At 38.0% G+C, this 13,288-nt stretch overlaps 1 protein-coding gene across 4 annotated transcripts in view; it reads right to left on the bottom strand.

The window, feature by feature from the left end:
• Positions 1-13,288, bottom strand: part of CTNNA2 (catenin alpha 2) — a gene marked incomplete at its 5' end in the record, with an annotated part of 1,045,541 nt that overhangs the window by 96,629 nt on the left and 935,624 nt on the right. For 3 of the 4 annotated variants that reach the window (XM_081253620.1, XM_081253621.1, XM_081253622.1), the window contains 3 exons: positions 2,813-3,013; positions 8,324-8,480; positions 9,332-9,424. In XM_081253620.1, the coding sequence (XP_081109746.1) occupies positions 2,813-3,013; positions 8,324-8,480; positions 9,332-9,424 (451 nt within the window). The remainder of the gene's footprint in view (positions 1-2,812; positions 3,014-8,323; positions 8,481-9,331; positions 9,425-13,288) is intronic. The other variant, XM_081253623.1, reaches the window with a different exon arrangement.

The following is a 13,288-nucleotide window of genomic DNA, read 5'->3' as shown; positions in this document are numbered from 1 at the left end:
AATAGAAAGAATCTAAATGTCTTGCTTATATTTTCTGTTCAATTATGAATTGGATGTGGACATCAGAATCAGGAAGGTGCCTTTAGTTAAGTACCCCAAGTATTCAATCACTGCAAGGAAGGGCTGAGATGAGAATTTTTAAAGACCTGAAAATTGACAAATAAGAGCAAAATCTTCATTAGCAACAACAATCCAGGATGGATTACTCTGTTTCATTGATTGTTTTTTTTTTTTTTCAGTTAAAAAAACTTCAACCAGAATATAGTTATATTTCAAGACTTTGGGTGAAAATTATGTTAAAATATTTCCATCAGCTAGGCACACTGCCCTTGCCTTTATGTCGATTTTGACCCAATGGGCACCACTCCTTCTATTTATTAAAGCACCCCAAGGCTCAATAAGAAAGAAATCTAAAATGTATCTTGAACAATGCTGAAGTCTTTGTGTGCACAAAGTCGTCTATAAGTCGGCAATATGCTCTGCATGTCATCTGTGGCAGTAATCATTCCAACCAGTCATGAGTTGAAACTTCTGTCTCCATGTCCTCCACCCTTCTCTGACACTCTTCACTCAGTGTCAGATCCAAGGAAATGCTGCTATGTGTCAGATATACCACAGGAAGCTGAGACTTTGTAACAAAATCGAGGTAATGGGCCAGTAACTGAGAGCTCCAAAAATGTGACAGGGTTTCCTTAAGGGTGAAAAAAAAATATCCTTAAACTGGAGAGTAAAATAACTGTTTCTAATTATTCCAAATGAGAAAAGAAATACTGTATGGCTTACATTGTGTTGCTCTATTGAATGAAAAGGGCAAGTCTATTTGAAAAAAATTTAAAAAAATAAAAAAAATAGTGCTGAATTTCAGCTAATTACAATGTGGATATATCATATTATCATTTTTTAACATCTTTATTAGAGTATAATTGCTCTACAATGGTGTGTTAATTTCTGCTTTATAACAAAGTGAACCAGCTATACGTATACATATATCCCCGTATCCCCTCCCTCTTGTGTCTCCCTCCCACCCTCCCTACCCCACCCCTCTAGGTGATCACAAAGCACCGAGCTGACCTCCCTGTGCTATGCTGCTGCTTCCCTCTAGCTATCTATTTTACATTTGGTAGTGTATATATGTCAGTGCTACTCTCTCACTTTGTCCCAGCTTACCCTTCCCCCTCTCCGTGTCCTCAAGTCTATTCTCTTTATCTGTGTCTTTATTCCTGTCCTGCCCCTTGGTTCATTAGAACCTTTTTTATTTTTATTTTTTTGATTCCATATATATGTGTTAGCATACAGTATTTTTTTCTATTTCTGACTTATTTCACTCTGTATGAGAGACTCTAGGCCTATACACCTCACTACAAATAACTCAATTTTGTTTCCTTTTATGGTTGAGTACTAGTCCATTGCATACATGTGCCACATCTTGTTTATCCATTCATCTATCAATGGACACTTAGGTTGCTTCCATGTCCTGACTGTTGTAAATAGAGCTGCAATGAACATTATGGTACATGACTCTTTTTGAATTATGGATATATCATATTATTATTGTTATTATTTGTAATTCTAAGTATGTGAGGATTCTCAAGAGCAACGATCCCTAGATGTGTTCTTTATTTTGTGATATTACACTAGTCCTTTTTCTGCTTATATTTCAGATAGCAACCAATGTCTCTTTATCTGTTGTTTTTCCATGCTATTCTAGACTAACAAATAGCTACAGAAGTCTTTGTAAATAACATTTTCCCTGTAGAAGGAAACATGTTTCTACTAACATGTCTTATCATGTAAAACTTGGAATACTGTTATATCTGACCTTTCAGAGATATGTCTATTTTTAAAAGCCTAGTGGGTTCCAAATTCCATATATAGACCCATGAAGACTTCCACTGATGCTGAGGTAAGTTCCTTCTATGCATACAGAGGACCCAATTCATTAACCATTCATAACTCCATCCAATATAGAGTTAATTCCATTTGTCTTCTCTCCATTCCTGGACTTTCTCTCTACTCTAATTCCCCCATATATACAAATACACAAGGCATAAGGGACTGAAGCCAAGAGACACCAGTCAAGAGCAAAAACTACTAAAAATAGGCTACTCTTTGACCCAACTATCCAGAGTTATGGGTTGTTGTGCTAACTTAGTAGAAATAAGTCTTTTTTCCATCTCAGTGTACCAGAGAGCTATGACAGGCTCCCATAAGTAACTGTGTCTCACCACAACCGTGATTCCCCAGTGGGCAGCCGCATGCCCTGGAAGAGGGAATGCAAGCCTTTGCTAGAGGAGCAGGTCATATATTAAAGTCTAACCCTTTTCCAGTAACCAGTACCTCCTTTGATTACTTCATGTCCATGTACTGCCTAGAGCCTTTATGCTTTTCCCTGGTTGTCCTTATCTTCTCAAGAAATAGACAGGAAAATGTTTTTCAAGTTCAAGATTCCAAGTTCCAATCACATATTCAATATTTTCTAGACTTGTGACCTTTTTTCAGTCTCTTAACTGATTCAAAACTCCATTTTCACATTCATAATAGGAGATAATAAAAATCTGCCTACTTCATAAGGTCTTTGTGAGAATCAAATGCTTACATATAAAAACTATAGAGTAGTATATACTGCAAAACAATAAATTATTATTCTGCTAAAGTAGTCTAATTCAAACTCAAGAAATAAAGAACACCCTTTTTATGATCATGTGTAATTTAAAAGCAGAAAGACCTATGGGAAACAATGAAACAGATTGATTCAGGTATGGAAATTAATCATGTTGCTGACATTTTGGTCAAACCTAATATCCATGGTTACCTGTCTCAGAGAGCAATTTTGTAGCTTCCAACACCTTCTCAGTATAAACTCCAGCTTCATAGTTCTCCATCTCAGCATTGATGATGTGTATGACTCGAGCTGCCCGGCCCCTGATAGCCCCTGCAGTCCGGTCCAGAGTGTCCACGTCCCCCTCTTGAAGGGCTATCACACACTTGTTCACATCCTCTAAGATATGATTTTCTGTGGAGAGGACACATACACATTTATATGATTTTTTACCACTGACACACTTAAAAACCTATTGAAGATAGATTCATTAACTCACAAGCCATTAACTTGTACATCTCAATACATTCTTAATAACATTGAAATTATATTTAAAGAACATAGTTTACAATTACAATAGTGGTTCTCAAACTTGAACATCAACTGGAGGATTTGTAGCATCATAGAAACTGTTGGGTGTCTCTCTCAGGGTTTCTGATTCACTAGGTCTGGGGTTGGGCCCAAGAAATTGCATTTCTACCAAGTTCCCAGGTGATGGTAATGTTGCTGGTTTGGGGACCACACTTTGAGAACCACCATCTTTAAAAATATCTCTTTCTTTGTTACCTACCATTTTTCTGTGCATAGTTTAAAGATGAAATTGAATGCAAAACAGAGAAATCTGTCAATTACATTAGATACTAATGTCTCTGGAATTAACAAAATTTAAAATGTAAGAAGGCCATTCATGACTTAATATCCTAAAATGAAATGATAGTTTTTAAAATCTAATTTCCAAACTAAAATATGCAACTAATTTAATTAAGAGGTAAGCAAAAGAATATGCTTTCATAGGTATAACTACAATTGACCCTTGAACAACAAAGGTTTGAACAGTGCAGGTCCACTTATACATGGATTTATTTCAGTAGTAAATACTACAGTACCACAGAGCCAAGGTTGGTTGGATCCACAGATGCAGAACTTCCCATCTATGGGGCTCACTGTAAAGTTATGCCCTGATTTTCAGCTGTGTGGAGGGAGGGTCGGTGCCCCACACCCCCAAGTTTTTCAAGGGTCAAATATATACATTAATTGAAGGAGGCCATGATATCAAAAACATTGCTTTTTTTTCTGCTTTATAACAAATTTAATCAGTTATACATATGTTCCCATATCCCCTCCCTTTTGCATCTCCCTCCCACCCTCCCTATCCCACCCCTCCAGGTGGTCACAAAGCACCGAGCTGATAAAAGCATTGCTTTTAATTGAATTGCCAATTAATTTGTTCAATGGTTAGTCACATTAATCATGTGTGAATAAAATATTAATTTTACTAATTTTCAGCTTACTAACTGACTCAGTTTTCTTAATCAACTTTTAATGAAATGTTGAGATTGTTTACTCTGCATTCCCAACTTTACACAATTAGAGGTACCCCTTTTATAAAAATATGGATTACAATTCCCTCATGATAGTGGTTATACCAGTGGATGATATATATGTAAAAGCCACAATGATAAAGAATGTTCTAAAATAAATTTGTACTTTATTAAGCTAAGTACCAATAATGCACTTGAAAAGAGCTATATTATTGTAGACATATTATTTGATCAAAAGATGATACTCGGTCTATATATGGTTTCCCTGGACACCTTGTAATAACTTCTCCACCCCTAGTCCCTACACCCTCAGTCCTGGGGTTCACAAGTTTGGAATTACTCTGGTCTAGTATCTATCAAAAAGGGCAGTGAATTATTCAAAGGCAGAATCCACACTTAACTCATATTTTCATACCTGACAGTGCCTTAGAGCAGGCAATCAAAGAAGAAATCCTGAATAAACATGTCCATTGAAGAGGGACAATCAATTATATATTTTTATCCTAAGCTATTTTCAGGAGAAAGAATTCATTAAGTAAGGAGATAGAGGAATGATGTTCCAACTAGAAAATAACATAGAAGAGAAAGTAATAATAAAAAGCACCTGTATTCCAGAGATGATTACATTGCTGGGATAAACCCCTTAGGTACTTTGGATGCCTGGATGTAAAGCATGGTTTTTAAACATCATAGAACATTTGTCTGCAACGTATTTTGTGGTAAACTTCCTTGAATTTTTGCAAACTTACAATTTCAGGAAAGATATAATCTTGTTAAAAAATCACAGGTGACCAAACTACCTGATTATTATCAGCTTTAAAGCTATAGCTTCTAAATTCAAAAGCAAAGTTCAGTCTGTGAATTTTTTAATGAAACAAACTCAAGACGCTGGAGTCAAAAAAAACCAAACAAATAAAAGAGGAAAAGGCAAACAAAGCAAAACGAAACTTTTAGACATTATGAGATTGAGTTAATGCTTTTTCAGATCTTAGATGCTTGCTATTTTGTGAGCCAAACCCAAGAATTCAACTGTTATGTGATTAATGCCAAGATGCTCATTTTAAGACACTATTAAAAATTTTAGTTTTTGCCCAGTGGGAAAAGTTTAAGTGTTCTAATACAGCCATTTCATTTTTTTTAGAAGCCCAGACCACATCTGAAAATTGGTTTTGCTCCTGTAATGTTAATAGCTACCCAAACTTGTTGCATTTCATATGGACAAATTAAGCACTCAGACACACAAGTTCAGGTAGCATGAAAAAAAAAAAGAAAGAAAGAAAGCAAAACAAAACTATCCCTTGAAAAAAATATTTTTGTTGTTGTTTTCAAACTAGAATTTCCTGCCAGAATAGATATTCCCTTAAGAAGAAGCTGATACATAAAGTGCCATTAATGCCATTTCAAAATATCTCCTGGACCAACCTTGCAATTTATTGATGTAAATGTTTTGGCTCCAGCTCAAAGAGGAGATGAGAAGTAGTTTCCCCAACTATCGGGCTGTATCTACAGTCTACCAGCAGGACAGAGTGGGCTGTGTCATTATTTGTCAAGCCAATCTGTGGAAAGGTGCCTGCCGCCTCCGATTGTCAAGTCCAAAGGCATGCTCTAGCAGGTCCTGCCAAGGCTGGCTCCCTGACAGCGCCTGTTCATTTTCCTGTCATGGCATACTGCGGCGCTTGTACCACTGGGGTTGGACTGCACAGTATTATCAGCGGAAGCCAAAGCCTTTTCTTGTTGCTGGTAATAATGAGATGCACAAAGGAATGGCAGGGAGAAAGGTGGCAGAGAGGCAGATCCGGTGGAAGAAAATTAAGAAAAGCTTTGCACTACTGCAACAGTCTGAGATAAGACCTCCTAACCTTGCTTTTCTCTACCCTCAGAAATTTTCATACATGCATTTAAAGAAAAGAATAAGGTGGGAAATCTTTAAGTTCTAAAATGATTCCTCTTTGAAAAAGGTAGTATATGGATATTTTCTATTCATTTGTAGATAGAAGGGGAATAGCGTAAGATTTCCAGGGGCTGTTGGATTGCTGTGTGAGATCTGAGGCTGGTTGGAGAGTCCCCCTGCCCCTTTGGGGGACCCCTATAGTTATTCTGGCAAAGACTGACTAGATACAAGAAAGATGCTCAGTCCTGGTGTCCATCCTTCTGTTCCCCACCACTCAAATCCCCAATATGTCTATCCAAACAATTTCTAAGCACCTTATGAAAGATGAATTTCTTGCATATCTTTTATGTTGTTAGGACTCATGCATCAGTGAAGCAAAAATCCCAGGAATCGCAACACATTGAGCTCTTTATTAGCCAACCCCTGCATATGGGTATGTTTAAATGAATAGTTGTTTTGAAAAGTCATCAAAAACAAAGCACTTTGGGAATGAAGAATAAGACAGATTTCCAAGAAGGAAGAGAGAATGGAATGGTGGCACCAGAGGGGATGGCGAGGTTTGAGGGGGTGTGGAAGGAGCTGCAATGAAAGCTGGAAACATCAAAGGCAAATTTCCTTCTATCTAGACTTACTGAGATCTATATAGATTATGGAAAGAGGATATCTGGATTTTAATTACACATCTGTCAAGTTACCTACCTCTCAGTGCCTTACTCTTCTCAAAGGAAGGCTCAGCATAGTGATACCTATCTTATAAAACTTTGGTGTGAATTAAACCAAATAGAAGAAAGTCAGACAAATTATAGATACTGAGCATGTATTCACTCATTTTTCCCATCTCCCTTGCCCTGCCCTCAATGATTTCAAAGTTGGCTTTTCCATCATCCATCAGATCTACAGATTCAACTATGCTGTTCTCAGACAAGCTTTAAACAGAAGCCCGCAGTGGGAATTCATTGTCAGTTTCTTGGTGAAAGGAAAGACTGCAACTAGAGAAAAGTTTCTAAACACACTAAGCCTCCTGCAGAAATCTCTTCCACACTGTCGCAGTCAGAGGCCCTGTCTGTCTGGATCGCACCAGTTGTGCTGCAACCCCTCCCTCTCAGACCTCAGTAAGTCCTGGTCAAGTCTAGGGCATACCTGAGCTGTCATGTGTGAGTTCCATACGCCTGTGGGTGGAGTCAACACCTGGTCAATTTGATTTTTCAAGCGTCACTTGGTTATTTTAATGCATCGCAAGGAGGCTGAGGTTTCTGGTGACCTCCTCCCCCATGCCTCCCATAGAGACTTTTCCAGGTGAATTGGGCCAAATGTGTTTAGTCAAATGTGTTTGGAAAAAGGCCCATTAGCTGGCTGGTAGCTAAATTTGAAACAGCATTGATGAGCCCCCTTAAAGATCAAATTGACTACATGGTTATTCAAACGTGCCAACATCCTTCAGTCTGGCTTCATTTACAAAGAAAGTTACAATTTCCAGTGATGACTAGTTACTTTCTCTCACTTCTTTCCACAACCTCATGGTCAAGTGCTCAAAGCCTCAATAGCTCCCAAGTGCCTTCTAATGTGTTCATTCTGTGGCTAACATTTCTTCCCAGCTTATCACAAACCTGGGTAACTTCACTTATTGAGGAAAAAATCCTTAACACAGCCAAATTGGAATAACTCATTGTTGTTGTTTTTTTTTTTTTATTTTTAAACATAACCAGTCTCATAACCCATACACTTTTTTAGATGGATGATTCAGATGCATCAAAGGCCATCCTATTTTAAAAACTCCAGGAAGGGGCTTCCCTGGTGGTGCAGTGGTTGGGAGTCTGCCTGCTGATGCAGGGGACACAGGCTCGTGCCCCGGTCCGGGAGGATCCCACATGCTGTGGAGTGGCTGGACCCGTGAGCCATGGCCGCTGAGCCTGCAGGTCCGGAGCCTGTGCTCCGCAGCGGGAGAGGCCGCGATAGTGAGAGGCCCGCGTACCTCAAAAAAAAAAAAAAAAAAAAACCCTCCAGGAAGTAAAAAGGAGCCTAACTCTACTTAAATAATCTGTTCAGGTTTCTAATATCTTGATCAGAAATTTGTGTTTCCCCCCAAATGCTTTGGCTCAGTGTCTTGAAATAATGTGCACAGCAGAGAAGAATTTTCAAGAGGGTGTTACAATTACAGTTGCAGAGATGATTGAAAGCTCAAAGGGCCAAGGAGAGCACTTGAAACACAGACCCATGACATTTGAAAGATATTCCTCATCTCATCTTGTTCTCTTCCTTCGGCTGCCTTGTAAGGGGCCCGTTTGTGATTACCTGAGACAGAAAGGAAGTCATCCACTGAGGTGATGTCATCCACAGCCTCTGTCAGCACTCGGACCTGCTTTTCCCACTGGTCTTTGAAGACATCCATATTGTCCTGAGCAACTTTGCTCTGTGGCCGGGCAGCCAGTGTGAGAGCGGCATTGATGACCTATTTGTTAGAAACAATTCAGGGACATATTGACCACACTCCTCAAAAGAGAAACAAGCAGGTCAGAGACCATGTTGAAACTCTGGACCCTGCAGCTCCCAGAGATAAGTGGGTTCCCAGTGTTTGGAAGGACAATCAAAACATGAAAGTTAAAGTAGGTTATCAACTACTACTAGTTTTTGTTTGCTTTTCTTCTTTATTTAAGATATAGGTTTCAGGGCTTCCCTGGTGGCGCAGTGGTTGAGAGTCCGCCTGCCGATGCAGGGGACACGGGTTCGTGCCCCGGTCTGGGAAGATCCCACATGCCGCAGAGCGGCTAGGCCCGTGAGCCATGGCTGCTGAGCCTGCGCGTCCGGAGCCTGTGCTCTGCAAGGGGAGAGGCCACAACAGTGAGAGGCCCGCCTACCGCAAAAAAAAAAAAAAAAAAAAAAAAAAAAAAAAAAAAAAAAAAAAAAAAAAAAAGATATAGGTTTCAAAAAGTGTTTACTAAACAAAGCCTACTTAGCACAGATGTGGCAGAAGTAGAATTCATCTTCTACATGCACAAACGTATAATTTAGTGGTTGAGACACTAAAGGTAAATAGGTATGGAGCATTGAAATAACAGTCCAAGACAAATAGAAGAAAGTCAATAGGAGTGGAAAAGAGAATAATCGCCACAGTAATTCTGAAGAGACTGGAATAGTTTGAAGTTCTTTTTGAGAAAGGCAGAACCTGAAATGGCCCATGAATTTTGTGTAGCCCTTTCCAGTGAGAGGAAAGAGGGCAAGGCAAGGATATGAGTGACATGAGGGCTGGAGCATAGAAGATCTGAAATATCAGGCTTTAGAAACAAAGTAAATGAGGCTTACCTGGGGACACAGGCTGTCAATCTGGGTGGCTGCCATCCGAACTAATTTCACCCCTTCTTCATTGTTGGAGATGGAACAGGCCAAATTGGCCACCTGTATTGAAGAGGATTTGAATGAGAATGATGTTGGGACCAAGGGAAAATACACTGTTGCATGACCTTGTACCTTCCTTGGAGAGCACCACATCCAGGAGAATCCTTTCACAAATGAGATAAAGGGACCCTTCTGTAGTAAACTAAATATTACTAAGTCTTCTGTCTGTAGGCATTTCTATCAGAAAAGCAAGGTGTTAATAACAAATCATTGTTTCAAGATTCTTGAGCACACACAATAATGCATTTTAACTGGGTTCTTCTGAACTCTTTTCCCCTCCATCTACACTCCCACTTGAACTCCCTAAGACTCATTATTGAATGCAAAGCACTATGATTTTGGCCACATCAGTACTAAATTCTGAACAGTGAGAGAGATGCCACAGGCAATGCTTTGGATTTTAAAGAGACCCATAGTAAACTGAAAATTAGTGTCTGTTACCCCAAAGAACCCAAGATCTTCCTGTCACAGTCTGTCAGGAAGATGTCAGCCCACCAATAGTGAACTCAAATGCATTCAGGGGCCAGGCAGTTCTGAAAAGTGTGTAGAAAAGGCTGGTGTAATCCAGTAGGCAGTGAGGGGAGTGTGCATCCAATGAGGATATGCAAGTCCATTATAAAGGCATTCAAGTTTGATTTTTAAAACATACTATAACAGCCAAAACAGCTGAACTGAATTCAAGTTCCCAGGTCAAGCATTTCAATGTTATTCCTTCTCTTCAAGGAGTGAGAATTGGTAATACAAGGCCAGCCTGATTTGCCAAGGTCAACAGCACAAAAAGTGATGATCAAAACACTGATTAGTCCCATCAAGCTGGTGTCAAGAGGACAGGAGGATGGGGATTAGAAAGGGAAAAGGAGAAGAGAAGGGCTGCCAGGGCTAGGAGCAGTAGGGCAAGTAGAGTACATGATTAGCAGAGAGAATCGCTAGGAGTCCTGTGGCCATCTGCCTTTTTGTATCACTTTTTTGTTCACTTCTGCTCTCTAAAACAAGACTGCTTCCCTACTCTTCCTTAATGCTCTGGGAGATTCAAATGCATTGTGTACGTGTATAGTTCCTAATGTGAAAGAAACCTTAGTGTGGAACAGGGAGAGCAGCACAGAGCTGGAGCTCAGGAGGCTCAACCACTAACCCATTCTGTAAGTCATGTCACATTTGGAGGATTGTTTCCTTATCAGCAAAAGGAGATGGATAGATGGTGATACTAGGGCTACTTTCAAAGATGACTTTAATAAATCATTAGTGCAAAGAATCCCATTTTGAAGCTTTTAAAAAAGAACATATTACATCTATTACAGTGAGAATATATACTATGAGAAACCACAGATTGAGTTCCAAAAGTTCTCATGTAGTTTCTTACATTTTATAGTTTACCTTTGGTTCTTCAGATAATTTTCACTATGAAACTTAGTTTTCAAAGAGAAAGACACACATGCCTTTTTATACCCATTAATAGGATGCTAAACGCCCAGGGGTATGAGGAGGTTCCTTGGAGGGAGAGCAAGAACACAGGTTCTCAATTTCAATATTGTCTCCACTCTGCTTTTTTATTAATCTTTGTTATATTTGTATTCTACTGTATGTTATATTCCAAATGTCTGAATAAGTATGTGACAGAGAATCGGTTCTCAATACATGTTTATTGAATTAAAGAGTAACCTTTTAATAGCTTTTCAAAATTGCATATAGTGATTTGGAATACATAATAAGTCAAAAATACTCTTAAAAATAAAGTTGTTAGTCCTGTAATTTGGCTGGACAAATTTTCACATTACCTTCTAGCAGATGTTTACTAACGTCATGGAACTAAACAATAGTTCTTATATTTTAGTCCATTGTTTGAGTCCAGCATGCAGTGGCCCATGTCCATTGTGGCATGTGAAATCAGGAGGGTGTGATGAATTTTTGAGAAAAATATATGTATTTAATTTAAAATTCTGTCGTTTAATCTTAGATTCTTCCCATTTCTTCTGTTGAAAACCTTTCATTTTATGAAATGATGATTTCAGATCATGGTTTTGTTTGCTTTTTATCATCCTTGCTTGGTATGTGACAGAGACTTGAGGTCATACTTTACCATTGCAGTGAACAGCTGCTAAAGAGTTTGGCATATGACTCTATATAAGGACAACAACATAAAAACGTTAAAATGCTCCAGCAATCGGACTTGGGTAATATTTGCTTGCATCTTTGTAAGATGAAAAGTAAGAAAATACCAGCACTCTCAATGAGATAAAGGCTCTAGACCAATTATTAAATGGCTGTTGACATAAAAATATTTATAAATAAGAAAGAGAAAGAGAACCATGTATTATGTATCTTTTGATAGAATGACAGAACACTACCTATGAAAAGTTCTTGCCAAAAGCAACAACAACAACAAAAAAAAAACACAAAACATGAAAATGATCAGCCTTAGGATTGATTCTCAATTTACAGAAATCCAAGAGACAAACATGTAAAATAAAACCACATGGATGCCATCATGAAAATCCTGATGGTGATAACTAGTAGAAAAAAAGTCAGACCTTTATAGATCCTGAATAGACAAATAAACCATTATATAAACATCCATAAATATTTAAATGATTTTTTATATATATGTACATTGTAAAACAATGAAATAAATTTAAAATTCACTAAATATTTGATGATATTAAGGGGTTAATGTTTAAAATACCCTAGTAATAATTCAGTTATTTTATTTAAAGTGTCCATAGCTTTTATATATGTTTTTATGTAATGTTTTAAAATACCCTAGTAATACTTCAGTTAAGTGTCTATAGCCATATATATATATATATATGCATATATGTATATGTATATATATATGTATATGTATATATGTATATATATATATATATATACACACACACACACACACACACACACATATATATCAAGATGCTTGTGGATGGAATTATATGTTTGGGATTTGCTTCACAGTTTTTTAAGGTAGGGGAAATGGGTGGAGGTATAGAAAAAATGACTGGCTATTAGTTCATAATGGTCAAAGCTGTGTGATACTTACTATATGATGATTCATTATACAGGCTCTACTTTAAGATATGTTTGAAATTTTCCATAATAAATTTTTTAATGCAGTAACTAGAATCTATTATATCACCAGCTCTGATAAAATACTTTCTTGCACTTGTACGAGTCTTAAGGGAGCCTAGTATAAGTCAGGGAGAAGCCTGAGTATGGTTTAAAGGTAAGGCTTGCAGACAGCAGAAGAGTGTCAGCCTAAGCACAGAAGGGAATACTGTAATGGCTTGTATAAGACACAGAGGTGGCTCTCCAGACCACACAGTCTCCTGAACATGCTGGTGGCAGGTCCCCAGGCAGAAGCTGATCCTGGGAACGCTAGGGCTGAGAAGAACTGGGCTCTTGTGTGAGGGAGATGCAAACCAGTAACTTCCACATTGTGATAAAAAAAACAAACAAACAAAAAAAAAATTTTCTATCTTTTGAAATGTTTCTTCATCCTTTGTTTAGTAAGCTCTATTATGGCTTAGATCTACTGTGGGAACCTCACTGCCCAACAGAATCATCATAGGGGAATAGTGCTAGCAACACTTAGCAAAAATAAAGAAGTGACAACTCCCAATAGTTCTTCAATTATTTATTCTCTTTAATTTACTGATTTATAAATCCTAAAGCCTGGCAACCTCCACTCTGAAATGTACTCCTGCTGTTTAAGTCTACTTAAAATCAGAATTTCATTTACCTTGTGTTATATTCTACAACATTCTGAAAATATTTCCAACATGATGCTAAGGATTTCACTATCTCCAAAGGCAGGCTTCTGTATTTTAAATTGGTCATGGACACAATCCAAATTCCTATCTTCCTTATTTTCCT

Source organism: Mesoplodon bidens (assembly GCF_964165515.1).
Source record: "Mesoplodon bidens genome assembly, chromosome: 14".
NCBI classification, from domain to species: Eukaryota; Metazoa; Chordata; class Mammalia; order Artiodactyla; family Ziphiidae; genus Mesoplodon; species Mesoplodon bidens.
This window is presented reverse-complemented; position numbering and strand designations above follow the sequence as displayed.